Source organism: Chelonia mydas, chromosome 1 (assembly GCF_015237465.2).
Source record: "Chelonia mydas isolate rCheMyd1 chromosome 1, rCheMyd1.pri.v2, whole genome shotgun sequence".
In the NCBI taxonomy this organism is placed as follows: Eukaryota; Metazoa; Chordata; order Testudines; family Cheloniidae; genus Chelonia; species Chelonia mydas.
The window spans coordinates 267,299,152-267,320,620 of record NC_057849.1 but is presented as its reverse complement, the minus strand read 5'-3'; the positions used below and the strand labels follow the sequence as shown (position 1 = coordinate 267,320,620).

General features: G+C 41.0%; 1 protein-coding gene across 3 annotated transcripts in view; it reads left to right on the top strand.

The window, feature by feature from the left end:
- Positions 1–21,469, top strand: part of NUDT4 (nudix hydrolase 4) — a 52,488-nt gene that overhangs the window by 16,709 nt on the left and 14,310 nt on the right. For all 3 annotated transcript variants that reach the window (XM_037885172.2, XM_037885154.2, XM_037885162.2), the window contains exon 2: positions 4,517–4,627. In XM_037885172.2, coding sequence (XP_037741100.1) covers positions 4,517–4,627 — 111 coding nt within the window. The remainder of the gene's footprint in view (positions 1–4,516; positions 4,628–21,469) is intronic.

Below are 21,469 nucleotides of genomic sequence, written 5' to 3'. Positions count from 1 at the left end.
GTGTGAGCTCCTTGACCTGATTGGCAATACAGGCTAAGCAGTTTGAGGTCCAGAAAAGCAAAAGATTCCCCAGTGCCCCAAAAGGATTGCTTCCAGTTAGATCTTCATTTGAGCTTCTGTAAGGACTCATGCATCTCAGGTGTCCTTATAAAGGTTGTCCATTCTCTGAACAACTAGTAGTTGCATTTAGAAGGGCTGTTGCCATCTTCAGTTTCTGGAGGGTTGTCCCCAAACTTAGTCTTTCCATCTGATTTCAAGTTTCCATGAACTCTTAAAGGTGACTTGCTGAACTTTTGGAATTATCTGTATAATGAATGACAAAGATCTGACTTTTCATCATTCTTCAATTCAAGCAGTCTTTGAGAGACTTTCTTCAGCTAGATCCTGCATCCCAACTAGAGGTACCAGAGTACAACAGTCTGGTTGCTGACTAGTTCAGCAACTTGGACAGATTCTTCTATAGAAGTCCAGAAAATGGTGTTAGAAAGCAGAAAACCTTCTATTAAATTTCCTTTCATCTGGACAAGATAAAGGATATGATTCGCTCCAGTTTTCCATTCATTCCCTTTATTCTGGACTGCCTGCTTTGCTGCAGTCTATTCTCTTCCTAGGCTTGAGTGCACACCTGGCTTCAAATTTCTGTCTTCAGTCTCACTAGTATAGGAATCTTTGATCTCTCCTTGTTAGCGTTGAGACTTTCAAAGGGCATATGTCTGTCATTTTCAGGAGTTGTCCCTGTCCTGGAACTTGCATGTAGTGCAAACCAAATCAGTGGCACCACTTACTTGCTAACATGTTTTTTACATCAATTTTTTTTTTCAGTCTTCATTCCTATTAGACTGTCCAAGCTGATGCATACTCCTTTTCCATTCTCCATGCTGATGCATCAGTGTGTTCTATAAAGATAAGATGCTGCTCTGACCTCTCAAAGCTCTTAGCAAAGCCTCTTTATATTAATCTAACCATACTGTCTTTCTCCCACACACCACTTGAGACCAGGGGAGGAGACTAGGCTTCAATATTAAAGTATAGAGGACATTTTGTAATACATGAAATTTCCAAAGTCTTAGATTTGTGGCACTTGGTGTGAGTTGGCTTTCTCCCAGACACTAAGTGGTGAAGACTGACTTCTTGCTTGAGACCAAGGGTATCACTAGGTTGCTTGAGCACATTGACAAGCCCAGGAGGTAAAACTGTCTAGTGTGGGCTGGTACTCTTTCTGGAAGATTCTATCTTGTGCTAAAAGAAAACTTATGTGACTATGGCTCTTGTGGTTGCAAAATCTTAAATGCAAATAAAGGCATTCCTGATAGAATAATGGTAAACTAACACACTGATGTCTGCATGAATCTACAGGCTTAAGACAAATATTGTGAATGACTCCATCTCAGTGTTAACTTTAGCATTAACTAATGAAAGCACAGAGGTACCCCGCTGTAGGAGCAGCTTGTAATCTGCCACTGTTCCTTTCCAGCTCCTACCCCATCTGTTCTAAGGTAGCTTCAACAGTTTCAGTAAGACTTATTCCTGGGGGAATTATGTGCCACTGTGCAATGAATTTTCACAGAATTAAAGTTCTGTGCAGAATTTAATTTTTCCCTGCAGAATTGGTGCCACAGAGCTGCTGGCCACCAGTAGGAGCCGCTGGACCCAGCAGAGCCTGGCTCTCTGGCTTGCAAATACAGGACTCTGTCAGGGAGAGGGAGCTGGAGGGTTTCGGGCAGCTGTGGTTTCCAGCATGTCCTGAAGGAAGGAGGTGGCTTTGTACAAGCTCAGGACTCAGCATCAGGCTGTTTCGCTTTTGCATGCTCTTGAGATCCCTGGGCTCTGGGGAGGAGGGAGTGTGGATGTCTGGGCCAGGGGATGCCTCACAGCTTAGGCTCTGGGGGTGGAGGGGTGTGTCTGAGACCACAGGGGCATAGTTCACGCGCACGCACACGCACGCACACATGCGCACGTGCCCAGGTGGCATTTGTGACACACCCAGACTGAGGCACCCAACAAAAAGCAGAATTGGAACTGGGTTGTTGTAGGGGGTTTCTTTAATTATTTACTCCTGGGGGGAATCTTTTTTTCTTTGTTTGTACTGGTACAGACATACTTGCTGACATTTATTTTGGAATAAATTACCAAAATAATTGAAACTGGTATGATTATATTGTAGTATTCTGACAAATAAAATATGCAGAATTTTAAAATAGTGTGCAGAATTCCTCCAGGAGTAAATACTGACCTTGCTAGGACAGCATTTTAGCCATCTTTTTAAAACACATCTTTTCTCCAGCGAGGCAAATAGGCTACCTGGATTTATATTGATACATTTACACAGCATTACCCCTTGTAATTAGCTTGTAGAGCAGATACTTGAGTAGGAGAGCAGTTCCACAATCATTGTTCAGTGGGTCTTCTCACACTCTCCTCCCTGGGTTAAAGACTACTTTGTAATCTTGTCTGGGAACCTCGCAGGTAATGCTCTTACATTTAATTAACATAACTGATTTTTGAAGACTCCCTGTGTTTATTCTGTATCTCCTTCCCCATAGTCTCTTATAATAGATTATTGATTTAGTAGGAAGAAATTAGGGGTATAGAGTATGGATCCATATAGGCAACTTCATGAGCCATAGTAATCTCTATTACTAGTAGTTTTAGGTTTTAAACAGCTATGCTAACAAAAGTAGGTTGTAAAATATGTGGGGTGATCCTGTGGTCAGTGTTTGGCCTTCTATACAAGAGACTGAGTTCACTTCAGAGGCCCAGTAAGTAGTGGGTTCCCTTCCCTGCTGTGAGAGAGAGTCCAACTTAGTTCTACTATACCACCAATAACTGGACTATAGGAGTTACTGCAGAGCATTATAGTGCTGTGACAACTGTCTCCACAAATCAGGACTGTTGTCTTTGACAAAGTATTAAAATAGAAGCCAGTTCTGTCTAAAAATCACTTGAGTGATAGTAGGGGAAAATGTCATCCATTGGTGGTAACACTAGTATGTATGTGAAATTAAAACAAGCTCTCCCCCAGCTGCCGCGCGCCCACCCCCCGAGAGTACAAAACACCCCATATCCCAGCCTTAGGTTGTTACATTGTTCTGTTTAACTTTATTGCAATCGGATAGTAATCTGCATATTTTCTAGAATAATATATAATTAAGAACTCCTTACTCTGATTTGTTTTTGTTCTGCAAAATGTCTCTGTGCCCCTCCTCTCCCTGGGCCAATCTCCCAGTAAGGCCAAATGTGATCATCCAAACATCTAGCATAGCTAAACTGAGCAATATGTAGTGGATCTGAATTTTCAATAGAACGTAATTTGGTTTTTTGCACGTATTGGCTTCATTTCTACAAATAGCTTGCTTATAGTACATGTTTGTATTCCTTTCCATCCTTAAAAAAGGAAAATGTATTTCCCAAGGAGAAAAGTGGTTACATAAGCTATCTTGTGCTAACTTCCAAGAAGCTTCTTACTAAACTACTATAGATAGAATCTACTAGTCAGAGCAGAAATGGCCGCAAATACAGGTAATCTTTTACTAACTCCAGATGCTCTTTCCATCAGAGTTCCATTTTCATGGTCTTCCTTACCATATTTGACTTTTATATAAAACTATCCAATGTAACCTTTAACTTCACTACATTCTTGGATAAAATAAGTATTTTAAATTGCAGTGGCTGGCTAATGGTGAGAACTGCACAATGCTAAAATTCTATTGTGGCAACAGTTATACAAGAAAGCTCCTTGGGCGAGAAGCCATCTTTGTCCTCTTTGTACACTGCGTAGCACAGTGGAGTGCCACTCTGACTTGGGGTCCTAGGCACTATGATGATATTAGTTTTATTAAAGGTCTGTTATACATTTCTGCCCAAAATGTCCTTTCCAATTTTAATGCAAAATAGATGGCTAAACATGAAGACAAAACACATTTTAAATAGGTTTTTCCTAACTTACTGATAACGGATTAGTACATTTTGAAAACGTTTTTATAATTAACTTGTTTTTGATTCTTGCTTTTTGTATTTCTCTAACTTGAACAACAAGTTCCAGTGAAGTTGCATCATTAAGTCATGCAAAGTCAATATTGTAAAAATTGCAGGGAAATATCTAGTTTAAACTTTATATTTTTGACAATTCTACTTGTTTGGACTTTTTACAAAAGCCTCGTTATCAGCCGTCTAGAAAGGTGTCCCTCTAAATCCACTTGATATATTTCATTGTACAACAGTCAGGAAAGTTCTCACCAATATGATGTAAGAAAATGCCCTATTTAAACAAGTGCAGGGAGGTGGGTATACGACTGAGGACCTTGACTCTTAACCTTCATTAATCTCAAGATTTTTAATAAGAGTTGCTACTTCACATGTAAATCTAGCTTCAGGTTATTTTTGATTTACGTTTTTGAAAGCTATAATCCATCTGGCATGAACAAGTACACTGTAGGAAAATGGTCAGTAGCCTTCAGACTCTCCAATCAGATTGTTTTCAAATGACTGCTTAAATGTGTGTATTTTGACCTTTCAGGTGCTGTTAGTGAGTAGTAGTCGGTACCCAGATCAGTGGATTGTACCAGGTGGAGGAATGGAGCCAGAGGAGGAACCAGGAGGTGCTGCAGTCCGAGAGGTTTATGAAGAGGTAAACATAGATTTAACAGTCCTGCTCATATTCAGATAGGGATCCTTTTTTTTTTTTTTAAAAGGAACTTCAGCGACTTTTCACAATTTAATTTGCCAAAATTCAAATGATCCACAAACTCCAAAGAATTTATAGCTTATCCTATTTCATAGACTTAATTTGGATTCAAAATGAGATGAGTCATAAAATAAATGATCAGAATATGTTGCTCTAGAAATAGGTTATAGTCAATATTTAGATTAGATAAGAATTTACTATATCATCTGCAAAATCCAGGTTTCGAAGAGTAAAAGGGTAGCCTATTTGCCTTTTTTTTTCCTGAAGAGTTATAAAGAAGCCTGCAAGATGGTGGTGGGGGAAAAATCCCTTTCTGATTATTTTTACCTTAATTTCAGATTTTTTGGTCTTACCTATAAGACGTTATGGACTACTGGAGGACTAGTAGGTCTCTTAAATCAAGTAACGAGACCTGAGTAGTTGGAAGGAAAGGGATTCTTAGTGTATTCCTCAGTTTTAAAATCTGACTCAAACTCCTGACAAAGTATTGAGAAAATATTTTAATAGTTAACCTCTGCCTCTTCATTTGAGGGCTGAGTTTGTTTGAATACTACAAGAAAATCTAATGTTTTGGCATCATGTAATGTTTGTATACTTGTGTGAGAACACTATATAGGCAGTAGCTTAGTACCTAAAATTTCTGTAAAAGGTTCTGGCAGTGAATATTTTGTTGACATGCACAGCTGCTAAAAACGTTGCACCACAACATTTCTTCAAGATCATATATAGTAAGTTAAACAATTTACAAGTGGCATGTGGTGAACACCAATCGTGGTATCTTCAAGAAGAGACTTGATATTTCAACGGTAAAAATAGTGCTTCTGGCTATTATCCATCAATAAAGCAAGACAGGAACAACCCACATTTTTCTTCTAAAGCCAGCTCTAGAGGTCTAAGTTTTGATGAACAAACAGTTCCTTTCAGTAGCTTGACACTTAAAGAAAATCCTCATTTGCTTTAAGTAAACTGCTAATCAAATTTTAAATATTGTTCTTAAGCAAACTAGTTAAAAATACTATCTAAACACAGTTACAGGCTTCATCTGTATCTTTAGTCTGCAGAAATACTTCAAGAATATCATACTTAATTTTTGATAGCTACTTCACAACTAGATTTGCATTGCTAGTTTCTAGCTAAAATAAAGTACATCAATGATCAACTGCAGTAAAGTGAAATGTGTATAATTAAACTTAAAGTGAAAGTGTCATGAACTAATAAATCTCACGACTGGAATATTGGTATAGAGGGTTATAACTTCAGGAAGGACAGTCAGGTTAAAAAAGGTATTGCGTTGTACATAAAAAAAAAAAAAAAAATGCATTTGTTCTGACCTCCAGAAGGAGGTGACCAGTGAAGTCCCTGGTTGACCATGAAAGGGAAAAATACAGGGATGACGTCCTGGTAAGGGATTTCTGTAGATCCTCAAATCAGGAGGAAATGGAGGAGAGATTTCTAGAACAAATAATAACATATCCAAAACACAAGGTAATATATCTTACTGAGGAGGAAGGGGGGCAGTTCACAATTGTAAACTGTTCCAAGCTCTCTGTAGACTCACCAGAACATCTCTCCATTGGCTAAAGTAGTTTGTTTTTATGCTTTTTTCCGACTATGGTAGCTAGCTTTATTTTAAATCAATACTGAGATTCTAGAGAACAAGTTTGAGAGGTACTGGTAACTGTATTGCTGCATATTCATTTTCCTAACCCTTGCTGCGTGTATCTCGTGAACAGAAGTAGAAACTAGCTGGTTTCTTTAGTAAGCTTTCTGCCTATGTGTGAAAGACTGCAGTCTGCACTGGCATTCTTTCAACCTTTTATTTAAAATCATAAAAGCCACAGATTTAAAATATTTAGGTATTGTAAGCAAATGTTTAATCTGGGCTTCAGTTAAATTAATTTACATTTTAAATCACACTCTTATTCCAGGTTTAATTATGCTTTTTTTATAATGTAAAAAAAAGCCTTAAAGGATGGCTTCATCCGCTGACAAAATCAAGTAACAATCTTTAAGATCCCTTGACACCTTGAGTTTTCTATTGTAGTTTGCATTTAGAGGAAAGAAACTTTGTATGTCCTTGTACAGATAGATATCTGTATAATGAGGCATCTGAGTATACTTAAAAAGGAATGCAAAACCTCTTAAACAGCATTTAAAAAAAAATCTGGGTTAAGGAAGAGGCCTTGGCAAGCCACTCCAGTAATTAAGGGTTTCACTTAAAGAATGAAGCCCTTGATTAATAAAGTATGGAGGATGGAAATAAAACAGGCTGTGATTGCAAAAGGGAAGGGTCTCCAAAAGTAGTGAAAGATTGGCCAGCTGAAAGGACCAGGCCCTGTCTCTCAGCAAACTTAAATAAGAGTTCCTGAAACAAAGTGAGTCTTGGCATTTGTAGAAGATTGAATATAAGGATAGAGATCTATAATTATATTAGATCTCTATTAGCTGTAAGCACCTGACTCCTCCCCTTCTCTCCCGCCCCCCCCCATGACCTTCTGCAGAAATTTAACATATTGGTAGTCCCATGTCTGAGAGAACTTTCATAGGGGGATTAATTTAGACTAGGAAACTCACTCCAGCAATTTTTAAATACATGGAAAATAATGAAACACAAGTGGTGGAGGGATACATAAGTGTCTACAAAAACTTTCCCTAAAAAGTGTTCTGCAGTATGTATGATATCTACTGACTGCAATTCTTCATTATTTGCAGCAATTGTTTCCTGCAGGAGAAACTCATTGGATTTTACTTTATATGAGCATGCAAAAAAGTGCAAGAATAGTGTCAAAGTAATTTACTGCTTGGTTATTCAGTGTCTTTGGAATATAAATCTGGCAAAGCTTGGATGCCATCTTAATTTCAGCTCACAAAATCAAACTTCAAAGCTTGTAACTGTGTTATAAAATATACAGGAGTTTGCTTCACTAAACTAGATAACTACAGCATGTGTTTTGCTCCACCTAGAGGAAGCAGGAGGTAAGACTGTCAGCATTGTTGCCTGACACTGCAATATATGTATAAATCAGCTGGTGGCTTATGACTCCTAGGCCTGAAAGATTACAGGCTAAAACTGAATTTATCTTCCAATTTAGATGCATGTTAAAAGCTACCAATATTTGGGAATGCATAAAATCTGATAAAGCAATGTCTTAATCTAAACACTTTTCCTGCATCAGGTATTTCAACGCAGTGACTTGACAGTCCTATCCTGCATAGGAGTAACAAGCTAACACTATTTGACTCCCAAAACTTGAATAAAGGCTCTAACTTGCTATTGCAACTGTAGAAACAAAATTCTGTTCACCTGCAGGAATAACTACTTTTTAAGTAGTTTATAGCACAACTGTTTTTTTACAACCAAGACTTTGCCACCAATATGCATATGGTGACAAAAAGAAAACTATATATTGGGCAGCAGTAAAGTGGCTGAAGGGTTGTGATTCAACTGATGGATTAGAGTAGGAGTTCACACTCCAGAAGTGTAGTTCTTACCTTGCCTCCTAGGACAAAGCATAAACTACTTTGATCCTCCCTAACATTTGTTTCAAGCATACGAAGGTAAGATTTAAAGTGTGGGGGGTGGCAATTAAAAGGTCATGTAAACAAAATCATGTTCTCATATTCCAGGGCATGAAAATATGTTCTTATTTTCATACTTCAAGCAATGCTGTGATTTGGACAAGCAAAGAACTATTTATTCTACAAGGAAAACCACAAACAATTCATCTTAATTCTCACCTTTTCTGTTGTAACTAGTAGACAGCTTCCAACAAAAACTACACTTCTCTTTAGGCAAACTAGAAGAGCCCTGGAGATGGACTATAACAAAAAAAAAAATCAGTAGGTGGTTTCTGACTGCTTATCCTACTTAATCCAGTCCTGGTTAGTTGCTCAAATCGAAGCTCTCTTAAGAGTAGGTTTTACTAGAACCTGCTAGTGTGTATTCCTGGCCTTTCTTCAAAACTAGAACGAGGAAATGCTCTTTAATTCAGTTCTTCAAAGAAGCTACCTATAGCTACTTAACACAACCTGTTAAACCACTATTTGCATAGTAGCTTGACACTTATTGTTCAGTGGAAATCAAGAAATCAAATAGAATGCCACCTAATGTTTATCTTGAGAGAAGCCTGTTCACTTATCTTCAGGAGCATATTGTCTGTTTAGGATTTAATAGAAGCTTACCCAATAAGCATAAAGGTATTCAATATAGATCAGTCCAACTTGTAGTATTGCTTATGCAGAACATCCTTAACTGAAGCCTGGTGCTGGATGCCAGTGATATATTACAAAGTACCACTGACTGGGCCCTTCAGATGAATAGTTTCCCCTTTCTCTTAATGTTGAAGAGTTGCCATAAAATTGTCCTAAGTAACATGTCAACAGCTTTTGTGCTGACATGCTTGTTCCCAGCTCTGATTTACCTTGGTTGATCCAGAAAAGAAAGCCAAAATGAATTAATGAGTTTGAGTTGGGTATCAGTCTGTTGGCTCACTAACTAGTGGACTCGTCTCAGTTGCTTCAGCAGTTGATGCATATAGATCAGGTAACCTTGTCAGGAGGGAATTTATGATCTTTCATAGCAGAGATGCTCAAGCCTTCTCTACTCAAGGTTTGCTGGCATAGTTATATCTGGGGGGGAGGGAGGGGGAAACCCCTAATAATGAAAGTCCTAGTATAAAAGCAGCATATCAGCAAAAAGGTCATTTGGCTGAGAGTCTGTTTTGTTTAGGGGAAGGTGAACTGGTGTAAGTGACACCAGCAAACCCTTCCTACTGTAGACAAGGCCTTAAGCTTATTTGAAAATCCCAGCCTGAAGTCTCATCTTCTGAAGCATCTTATAATTTAGTAAGTGTCTGAGTATTTGGAAAGAGCCTTTTGAATATGGCTTTGTAGCCTATATTGGACTCCTTTCTGTTTTACATGAAATCCTGAAATTCATACTAAAATACACTTCTAAGCTGTTTTTCATTAAATAGTTCTCTAGGATTCTTGTATAGCTTGGATTTGGGAATAGCTGAATGAACAAACCACAATCCTGCAAGTAAAATTATATATTTGAACAGCTCACGTATTAGCTAAAGGAACACTTAAATACTTGGTGTTGCTCACTGTTAATACTGAAATATCAAGGAGATCATGACAAACACTGCTTTTAGTCATGAAATATTTGCTATGAACTAGAATTTAAAAAAAGAGGCACAAATTAATGACTAAATGTTTATGCATGAAAAAGTTCAAGTGATTGTCCACACAGACTACACTGTGGTTGTGCATGCACCCTCATACGTGCAAAATCAGATTATTTTGAATAGTGTCCATTGGGACCATGCAGGAGCTTTTGCAGCCACCTTAGCTGACAGTATAGTTAGACCTTTTTGTTATCTATGAACTATTAACTATTAGAATAAGTTAGTTTAGACCCATTTGTAAAGTTTTTATTGTAGTTAGTGAGGTTCAAGGTATAGATGGGTTTTCTTACCACCTCCACCTTCTGTGCAAGGGCTTGACTCCCTGCATATAGGTATAAATGGGCAAAAGCAAGTCTACAGGATTTAAAATAGGCACTGCTGTATTGCGAGGTGCATAACAATGACACACTTGAGGTGCCTCATGCTTGGGAGGGGGACGTGTGCTGAGCACTGTTCAGTGTGCAGAACTTCAGAGCACACCCTGAGGGCAAGAAAAGTCAGATGGACACTTCATTTCTTAAACATTCATGCAAGCATCTGATTCCAGTAAGCAACTGAAGAGGCCACCTCCCTATCTCGCTCATTTGTCCAGTGAGTCATGATGTCACCCCAAATATGAGGCACATCCAGAAACCTTGCTCCTATGCTCTGATTTTCCCCAGGAGAGGGGAGGTAAAGAGCACCCCTCCAAGGATCAGGGAAGGACCTAGCTTTCCTTTCTCAGCCAGAAGACACAGCCCCTCCTAAAGCTCCCATGTGTCAGGGCTTCAAGGCTGAGTCTTGCCTAAGCTCCAAGGCAAAATTTGTACAAAAGATGGTAGCTTTCCGCAACAAGCACCACACTGCTACTGGTACTAGTCAGGTGGCTGACCCTACACTAGCTCTGGGTGGTGCTGTGCTGATGAATGCAGTGCTGAAGAAAACTTTGGCATTGACCACTCAAGAGCTGGCAGTGTGTTTGGTACCAACAGTCTTATCTGCACTGACAGTTCTACATACCAGCAGACTTAGCTGTAGGAACAGTACCAGAGTCTCCAATCCTGGACAGACTTAGAGGCAATCAGTAGATAGACAGGTCCCTCATGACTGATCAGAACCAGCCATAGATCTGACTGAGAACAAGACACCTGAATGGCATGCCCCGCTTATGGAGGAGGATTTTGCCACCTTTGCCTCCCAGGGAGCACAGCAGACAATCCTCATTGAAATATGACCCATCTCCACTGAGGATAGCACAGTGGGACATGGCTACACAATGGAGGAAGGAATCCCATCATTTTTCAGAGTTCAGAAGGGCACCATCAAGCTGGTCTACACGTCCCCACTCCCACAGTGCTCCTATCAACATTGGCTCTGTTGGGGCCCCTTGAAATATCAAACCATATGTCATAAAGCAGGCTTCCAAAATAAACAGATAAGTACTTTGATATTTGGGTATCTTTTATTAATACCCTTAAGTACACTCACCTGCAAGAAAAGTATATCTATCTAATTTCTTTGAATATTAATATTTGGTAGACATGCCTGGTCTATTAAATGTGTATAGGTAGAGATTTCACTTAAGTGATTTTATTAAATTGACATGTCGTTATGCTTGAGAGGTCATCTAGTCCAGTCCCCTGTACTCAAGGCAGGACTAGGTATTATCTAGACCATCCCTGACAGGTATTTGTCCAACCTGCTCTTAAAAATCCCCGATGATGGAGATTCCACAACCTCCCTAGGCAATTTATTCCAGTGTTTAACCACTCTGACAGTTAAGTTTTTCCTAATGTCCAACCTAAACTGCCCTTGCTCCAATTTAAGCCCATTGCTTCTTGTCCTATCCTCAGAGGTTAAGAAGAACAATTTTTCTCCCTCCTCCTTGTAACAACCTTTTATGTACTTGAAAACTTATCCTGTCCCCTCTGTCTTCTCTGCTCCAGACTAAACAAACCCAATTTTTTTCAATCTTCCCTCATAAGTCATGTTTTCTAGACCTTTAATCATTTTTGTTGCTCTTCTCTGGATTTTCTCCAACTTGTCCACATCTTTCCTGAAATGTGGCGCCCAGAACTGCACACAATACTCCAATTGAGGCCTAATCAGAGTAGAGGGGAAGAATTACTTCCCATGTCTTGCTTACAATACTCCTGCTAATACATCCCAGAATGATGTTTGCTTTTTTTGCAAAAGTATTACACTGGTAACTCCTATTTAGCTTATGATCCACTGTGACCCCCAGATCCCTTTCCACAGTACTCCTTCCTAGGCAGTCATTTCCCATATGGTAACACCTTGTCAAATAGAAGGATCTGATGATTATTCTGTATAATGTTTCTTTAAAACAAAAGCTATAATGAGGTTTCTTAAAGGACTGACCCATGTCTTTCAACCAGTTGGATTCCCCTGTTCGGTAGGATCTCTGTCACACTAGCTGGCTTAATGGGTTCTCCCTTTGAGCCCATGGCTACCTCTCCATGAAGACTACCTTCCTAATGCACCGTTGAACAGAAGAATAGGAGATCTGGGCTCTTACGTGGAGGGCTCCTTCTTAAACAAGTAAAGGTTGCAGTGAGGTAGTATCTGAAATTCCTGCCTATGAATGTATCAGACTTTCATATTCATCCTGTTCTGCCAGTTTCTCTTCCCAAACAATGTTCTTCACTGAAAGCTTCTTGTGCTCGATGTGGTTAGAGCATTGTCCTTTTGCCTACCTAGGATCTTGCCAAAGCTATTTGTCACATTTGCAGAAGATGAGGACAAACTCCTAGCCATGCAGATGCTGTCGAAATGGGTTTTGGACTGCATAAGTGCCTGCTGTCTCTTACCCACCTCCAGGAACAGGATACTGTGAGGACAATCACTCAAAAGAACAAGTTATTTACCTTACAGTAACTCTTATTCTTTAAGATGTGTTGACCATACAAATTCCATGACCCATCCTCTTTCCCTGCTAACTTGGGATTCTTCATTGGCAAAAGAACTGAGGTGTTGAGGCTTCCCCACCCCTTATACCGTCAGCACTGAGGGTCATGAGGGTATCCAGGGCCCAAGCACTGCTCCAAGACATTGCTATTCAAAAGAATCCAATCTTGGGTGCACATGGTGCATGTGCACCCAGAGTGCAATCTGTGTGGACAACTCAGAACCATGGTAACTGTAAGGTAAACAACCATTCTTTTCTAACCTTTGGGTAAGTGAGTTTTGTAAATACCCTGAAACTTCAAATCTAGGCACATTCTGCCAAAGACTTCCTTTGTTTACTAAACATTCCAGGAGTAAACACTAAACTATTCTAAAACTCTTAAGATTGTCTTGAGTAAGAACTTTTAATGAGTTTAAAATCTCTCCCCTTGTTAAGAGATGGGGAGGAGGGGAAAACTTCTATTTCTACTACAGAAGAGTGCCAGATATAAAATTGAATCATTTCACTCCTGTCTTTAAACTGGCATTTTGATCAAAACAAGCTCTTTAAGAAACATAACTGACTTATTTTTGTGAGAACTTGACTGTCATGGGTGCCACAATAGTTTTAAGGGACAGGGTTCTGATACTAAAAAAAAAGTCAGTGGAATTGGGACTGGAACAATATAACTTGCGGAACACATTTACAAGGCTTTATGCTAGCTAATGGATAAGCATTCAGTAATGAGCAAATCTGGTGACACAGCTGACCCTTTTAAGATCAGCATAGGGCTTCCTTCACCCTAAAAGTGCTGCATAGCCACCTTGATCTTCTGCTAGTGGTTGGATATTCTAGTCCCCACTACTATGTTTGCAGCAGCATCTGCAGAGAACTTTTTTTAACAATTTTAACAGGGCTCCAGGTAGTTCTTTGGAAAGTTCTGGCCACTTATAAAAGCTGCTGGAAACATCTGCTCCTTTGAAACTAGCCATCTCTGAAGACAACCACTTGGGAATCACTAAACTAAGATAAACTTCAAATTCCTGATATCAACTCAGTTCAAAAGTTTGAAATTTATTTCTACAATATATTTAATTCTTGGACATAATTTCAAATTAAGATTTTTATAATGCCACCTCTAATTGAAACTGAATCACTTTTTGAAGGGATTTTCTTTCATAAGGGCCATTTTGTAGAAAACCTCTAGTAAAAAGCCAGACAAACCAGAATGCTGACTGCCTGGGCGTTGGGAGACTTTCTTGTTCACAACTTAAATCTAAAAGCAAACTAAGTTCTTAAATGTGATTCAGTAATTATTTCTGAGATTTTGAAATATGAGAACAGGACAAGTAATTTATGTAGATGTTGCAACAATACATCCTGTGTACACAGTATTCAGGCAACAGCTCTTAGTCCATGAAATCCAATGTCACGACTAGTAAGATGAAAGCTAGCCTGCTTGACAGCATGTCAGGGGCTTCTTACCTAATAGTATCTCAAAACTGAAAGCATGTGGATTGCCTTTCTGTATAATTTAATCTAATTCTTTGTAAAGAATTCAAATTTTCACAAATAAGTGGCTTAAATGGGCAAAAAGCAGGAAACTCTAAACTGCCCTATGTTTAGTGATATGTTTCCATTTTTAGGAGACTTTTATATACTTACACACTACAATATTTAAGCAGAAAATCGTAGACTAGGACAACTGTCAATTTAAGAAACCAGGTATACTTAATAACATAGGGAGTAAAACTTAGGAAACATTAAGTTGCTGTTGTGTAGCAGCAGTTTTCAAAACAGCGGCACCACCTGTCAGAGGCAAAAGCACAGACCATATTGTCCCTACGAAGACTGCCATCAGCACGGAAATCCTCTGTACCAACAACTTTTAAACAACCCTTGTCAGACTGTCCATGTTGAGTAAGGTTGCCAGTTGCCTCAGTACAGACAAATCAACCCTGACAAACTGATCACCACAGCACTGCAGGAGTTTCATTTTTCCAGGGACCTGGTGGTATGAGATCCCAGTAGTCCCCTCTACTCGGTACCAGTACCAAGTACATCTCAAATCCCGGAATCAACAGCAGCACCAAGGCATTCACTTCCACTCTCCTGATCGGCTCCATGAATATCCAGTAGATCCTCAGATAGGATGTCCTCCTGGTTACTTTCTCTGTATTCTCAACATGGTTCTGCTGTCTACCAGTTGGGGACTTCCCAGATATACCCTCGCTCTGAGCCTCCACTCCTGTGGTATAACCAGCCAAGGGTTCCACCACCCCAGGGGCCATATTGGGATCCATGGGCAGTCTACAGGCACCATACTTCCTATGTATCTATTGTCACCAACTCTGAGTCTGAGACACTGTCTTTTCTGAGGCTCTGAATACAGAGCCTCAGAACCTTGAGGAAACTTTTGAGGAACAGGAGACCAGACTAACAGAGGAGGCCACACCACAAACAAATCTCCATCCTAATCCCCAGACGTGGTGATGCCCCCTCAACTATCCATGGCAAACTATTTCAGACTCTTTCAGGATTTCACAAAGAGGGTGACAGACACTGCAGATCCCTCTCCCGGAGGTGAAGGACACCTGCCATAAGTTGTTGGACATAGTGCACCATCCTCAAGGATTACCCTCCCAGTTAACTTGGTGCTTTTGGGTCCAGCTGAGGTAAGATGGCAAACGCCAGCCTCAGTCACACCAACATGAAAATGGGCTGACTAAAAACTACATACATGCCCATGGATACAGAATTTTTTTTTCACACCCTTCATGTAATTTCATCATTGTGCATGCAGTGAATTCCCATGGCCACCAACATCACACAAAATACCCCCCATAAGATAGGGACTGGAAAAGACTTTACTACTTTGAAAGGCAGGCATACTTCTCAATAACCTTTTGCTTTAGAATCACAAATTACCAGGCCTTGGTGGCAAAATGTGACCACATGAATCATGCCAAACTTAATGCTTTTATTGACCACCTGCCAGGAGCACAATGAGAACAGTTTTAGGCCATCATTCATGAAGGGCAGTTAGTGGAGAGAACAGCACTCCAGACTGCACTAGATGCTGCGGATACAGCGGCCAGCTATGCATCACACCTTTCAGAGCTGCCAAAGAAGGTATAGACAACATTTGAGGGCTCCAAATTGTTTGCAGATAAGAGTGACGCATCACTCCATCCTCTCAAAGACTCCAGGGCCATACTGAAATACTTGAGGATCTACATGCTGGGACAGAAAAGAAAATTTAGTCCTCAGTCTTCTGACAAATCATGGCTGCCCCAGTACCTGCTGCAGCACTACTGTGAGCCACAACAAAAGTCTACAGTTGAGAGGTGAAAAAAGTCAGCCTCTCAATCCTCAACATCTCAGCCTTTCACCTCAGAATACCAATTTTGGTGCTCTGATCAAGGCCCTGAGAGACCACTCCCTAAAACAGCTGCAACTCTCAAACCATTTGCATCCCTTTGGATGCTGCCTTGCTCTGTTCCTCCAGACTGGGAAAAACTACTGACTGATGGGTCTTGGAGACTATCTCCAATGGATTCTCTGTCCATTTCACCTCCTCCTCTCCCCATCCCTCTTCAGGGACCCCTCTCAAGAGTGACTGTTAAGATGAGAAATAGGTTACCTGCTATGCCTGGGAGCCATAGAACCCATTCCGGTACACCTCCAAGGCAACGGCTTTTATTCCCAATGTATCCTGATTTCCCAAGAAAAGAGATTGAAGACCAATACTAGACCTCATAGCACTGAACAAATATGTGAAGGCACAAAAATTCATGATGGTCACGCTAGCCGCGCGAGAGAGTGGTTTGTTTGTTTTTTTTTTTAAATTTCTAGAACAAGGAGATTTGGTTCTTGCTGTCTACCTCCAGGATTCCTATTTCCACATACCCGTTTAACCATTCAAAAGACTATTCCTGAGGTTTACCCTAGGTCAGGACCATTACCAGTACAGAGTACTTCCTTTTGGCCTTTCATCAGCTTTCAGAGTATCTTCGAAGGTCTCTCCATAGTAGCAGCTCATCTACGCACCCTGGGAATGATGATTTACCCATACTTAGGCAACTAAGGATGTATTCACAAGGTTGGGTTTACAAATCAGTGACCAAAAATCAACCTTAACTTCAGTACAGTGCTTGGAGTTTATAGGGGCCAATCTCTCCCCAAAACCGATTTCACAGCCTGGCCACTCTGAGACAGTTCAGGCCAGCCCACAAATGTCAGATAGACATTGCCTTCAGCTTCTTGGGCACGTGGTGGCAGGCATGTTTGTAATATCTCATGCCAGACTACACATGAGGTGCCTACAGACATGACTCAATCTGTTCTACAGACCAGACACAGATCAGACAAACCTCTGTCGACACCCTCCAGGGTCACGCTCCCTGGAGTGGTGGAAAGACCCAACAAATGTCTGTATAGGAGTCTTATTCACGCACTATCCCCCCCCCAACACACACACACACACTCTGCTTCTGACTAAGGACACATTCCTAAGAGGCTGGGGAGCACATCTGAACAATCTCAAGACTCAGGGCAAGTGGTCTCCCGTGGAGGCGACTCTCCATATTATCCTACTCAAATTCAGTGGTCAAATGTGTGTGCTCACTTTCTCCCACTGATCAGGGACACGCACACAAAAAACCATGACAGACAACAGCGTGCATGTACTCAAACCACCAAGGGGATGCCAAATCATCCCCATTGTGCACAGAAGTGCTAAAGCTATGGAATTGGTGCATTTGCCACAATGTTTTGATGTCAGTGACTTACCTACTGGGAGTACAGAATACAACAGCAGACAATCTGTTGCAAGTTCTCACATGACCACAAGTGGGAAATGAACCCAACAGTACTCCACAGCATATTCTATCAATGGAGGACCCCAACGGTACTTATTCACTGCTTATCTGAACAGGAAATGCCCACTCTATTGCTCCATAGCTGGACTGGGAAAACATTTTTTAGGAGACTGTCTCCCATGGGACAAGGGCGTCCTATACTCCTTTCCCCATTCCCTCTGCTGCAGAAGGTCCTGATAAAAAATAAAAAGAGAAAAAGCAAACATTATACTGATTGCTTCTACCTGGCTGAGACAGATGTGGTACCTGTACCTGTCACAGCTTGTGATGTGTCCATCAATCCTTCAACCCACTCCTTAACGCCTCTCACAGGACAAACTCTCCATCCAACCTGCAGATACTCTGGCTCAAGGCTTGGCTCCTTCATGATTCCAACACAGAGCTACTGCTCTGAGGAGGTACAGGAAATGCTACTAAACAGTAGAAAATTAGCTACCCAACTCACTTATCTGCAAAAGTGGGCAAGATTTCAGGTTGATGTGATTCCGAACAAATCACTGACATCTTCCGTCCTCCCCGTGATGTTGGACTGCATACTAGATCTCAAGAGGACAGAGCTATCTCTGTTTGCTCAAAGTAAACCTTGCAGCCATAATGGCTTTCCATCAACAGATAGAGGGAGACTCTATTTTCACTCACCCAGCTACAAATAGATTCCTCCACATTTTTCCAAACCAGACACCCCGTTCCAACATGGGATCTAAATCTAGTTTTAAAAAGCCTAACTAGACTGCCCTTTGAACCTGTGGCCACCTGCTTGATTACCTACCTGTCCATGAAGATGGCATTCCTAAGGGCTATCACCTCAGCAAGGAGAATAAGGGAGATTGCGGCACTAATGGCACACCCCACCCCTCCTTCATGGTATTCTTTAAAGACTAGGTCACTCTTTGGCCATATTCAAAGTTCATCCCCAAGATGTCCTCATCTTTTCACATAAACCAACTCATTCACCTCCCCACCTTTGACCCAAAGCCTCACCATGACAACAGGGAGGCTATACTACATACACTCAACATTAGGAGGACCGTGGCCTTTTATTTTGACAGGGCGAGGGCCTTTAGGAAATCACCAAAGCTCTTCTTCTCCATTGCAGAAAGGTCAAAAGGCTCTGCGATAGCAGCTCAGAAATTCTCCAAATGGGTCTTGAACTGTATTAACCTATCGCAAGCATGACAGCAATGGTTATCTCCATCTGGAATCCATACACATTCCATGAGATCAGTTTCCACATACATCACCTTCCTCAGGAATATTCGTATCTCATAAATTTGCAAGGCAGCAACTTGGGCATCTGCTCATATATCTGCAGAACACTATGCGATTGCCGGAGACTCTGCTTCCAATGCTATCTTTGACTCCACAGTGGTGTCATCCATAAAAGACTCGACTCTGAAGCCGCAACCTCCCATCAGAGATGCTGCTTGGGAGTCACCTACAGTGGAGCACCCATACGGACTCTATTCCAAGAAGAGGAAGTTACTCATCTTGTACAGCAACAAAGGCTCTTTGAGATTTGTTCCTATGGGTGCTCCAAAACCCATCCTCCTCCCCTCTACTTCAGAGTTCTCAATGGAGACTTTGCAGCAGAGAGGGAACTAAGGGTGGTTTACCTGTGCAGCGCTACTTAGCCTCAACACAAGGGAGGGAGAGCATATGTGTGGGCCAAACAGACACTGTTACCAAAGATCTCCAATCAGAAGTGCAGGGATTCAGACACACCTAAAGTGGAGCAACCATAGGGACACAATCTCAAAGAACCATCATTATTACGCAAGGTGAGTAACTTTCCTCTTCTCAGGCTCAAAAACCAGGTACTAAGTCTCATGGTGGAGCCAAACCTTTTATCTTCAAGTCCTGTTAGTCTGACACACTGTGTGTGTCTCTGTTCTCTTCTTCTCTCTCCTCCACCCACCACCCCACTCCTGGGAAAGAATATTCTAGATTGCTGCTTAGTGTCAGTCCTCAGTTAGGACCTGCTGGCCTTAGAGCTTTAAATAGACTTGCTCCAAGAACTAGACACCAAAGATGGCATTGGACTCAGGAAGGGATGAGCTGCCAGCTGATGTTGCTCCAGTTTGAGACAGGAAAAACAGAAGCTATCTACTTTCTCTGAATAATTTGTTTTATATACTTTTGTCATATCCTTTTTTACTCATTTCCTAAGGTAAATAATGCCAGTTTTTCCCCTTCACTTCATACTACTTCTTGGAATCCCTCTATTTCTGCAATATTTTTGAAATGAGGTGACCAATACTGCAGGAGTTGCACCGTGTGTGTGTATATAAGGCATTATAAATTCTTACACTCAATCCTATTCCTTATGAATCCTAACCTTTTTTTTACACTGCACCTAGAACCGAGGTCTTCATTGAGCTGGCTACAGTGACACTTAGGTTTCTTTCCTGTGTTAATTTAGAACCTTCTAAAGAGTATGAGCACTTCAGTTTTTCCCCCTCCAGTGTGCATTATTTTGCATTTATCAACAGTGAATTTAAATGGTCATCCTGTTGCCCATTTGCCCAGTTTGTTAGGTCTCTCTGAAGTTCCTCTATCCTTACTGGTCCTGACTAATCTAAACTGAGTCATCTGCAAACTTTGCTACCACACAACTTGCTTGAATTTCCAGTTCATATAAATATATTGAACACTGGACCTAGTATGGAACCTGGAGGCACCCTGCTTGTTGTTAACCCTTCATTGGTGAAAACTGACCATTTAATTCTACTGTCTTGTTTTCTAGCCAATCTTTTATCTATGCCTCAGGACTTGCACAAAAGGCGACTAAAAATCAGGACCTTTTTGGAAGTCTACATCTGTTAACCAGTTCTCCCATATCCATTATTTTACTGACATGATCAAAGAATTCTAAGATTGGTGAGACATGATTTTCCTTTGTAGAAACCATACTGATTAGATCAGGTGCATCATGATCTCCTAGGTGTTGAACTAATTAAAAATAGGAAAAATCCTATTTGCCAGGAACAGGTGTAAGACTTACTGATCTGTAATTCCCTGGATCACCTCTAAAGCCTTTTTCCAGACTTTCCAATATAAAATGCAGCTCTCCTATAATATAGACTAAGTCATTTGCAGACTCAACCCTGAGTTGCTGGAAGATTTGACTAATACTGCTAAATGATTAAACTAATGTTATTTTAAAACTTACTACTCTAAGCCAGCAGTTCTCAACCCGCAGCCTAATTAGCACACAGCTGCAGCCCACTTGTTTGCTAAAGGCCGTGGCCGCGCAGGTCCAGGTTACCAGCTGTCCAGTGCCACAGGGTCCAGGCCACCCAGCCAGGCAGGGCGGGTCAGGGTCACTGGCCAGCCCCCTCATAGTGGGGCTACCACTGAGCTCACATAATCTGGTTCAGTGTTGGGGCTGCCGTTGGGCCCCCTGACCAGGGCTCCCCTCCTGGCCCCACTTTGCAGAGGGATCTCTGGGTGGGAGGTGCAGGGGAAGGGGGGTAGAGGGGAGGAGTCTGTGGTTTTCAACCTGTGGCCCAGGTAACATGCACCCCACAATTATAAATAGGTTGAGAATCACTGCTCTAAGCAGTTGAATACTTCCTACCGATTTTAACTGGTTTTGTAGAAAAGTCCCTGTGGCTTTTGAGGTAGGGAGGATTCATACTGGTGTATTTGTAGTGAAGTGCACTAAGCTAACTCTGCCAGACTTCTGGAACCCAATTTAACATGGTCTGTCAGACTAGGGTGGTTTAGAATCAGGACAAAGTTGAAAAACAAGCAAGCAGAACAAATCAATTTACTTAAAGCTTTTCTGGGTCAGATGAAACATAACCTAACTATACACTAAAAAAGTTGT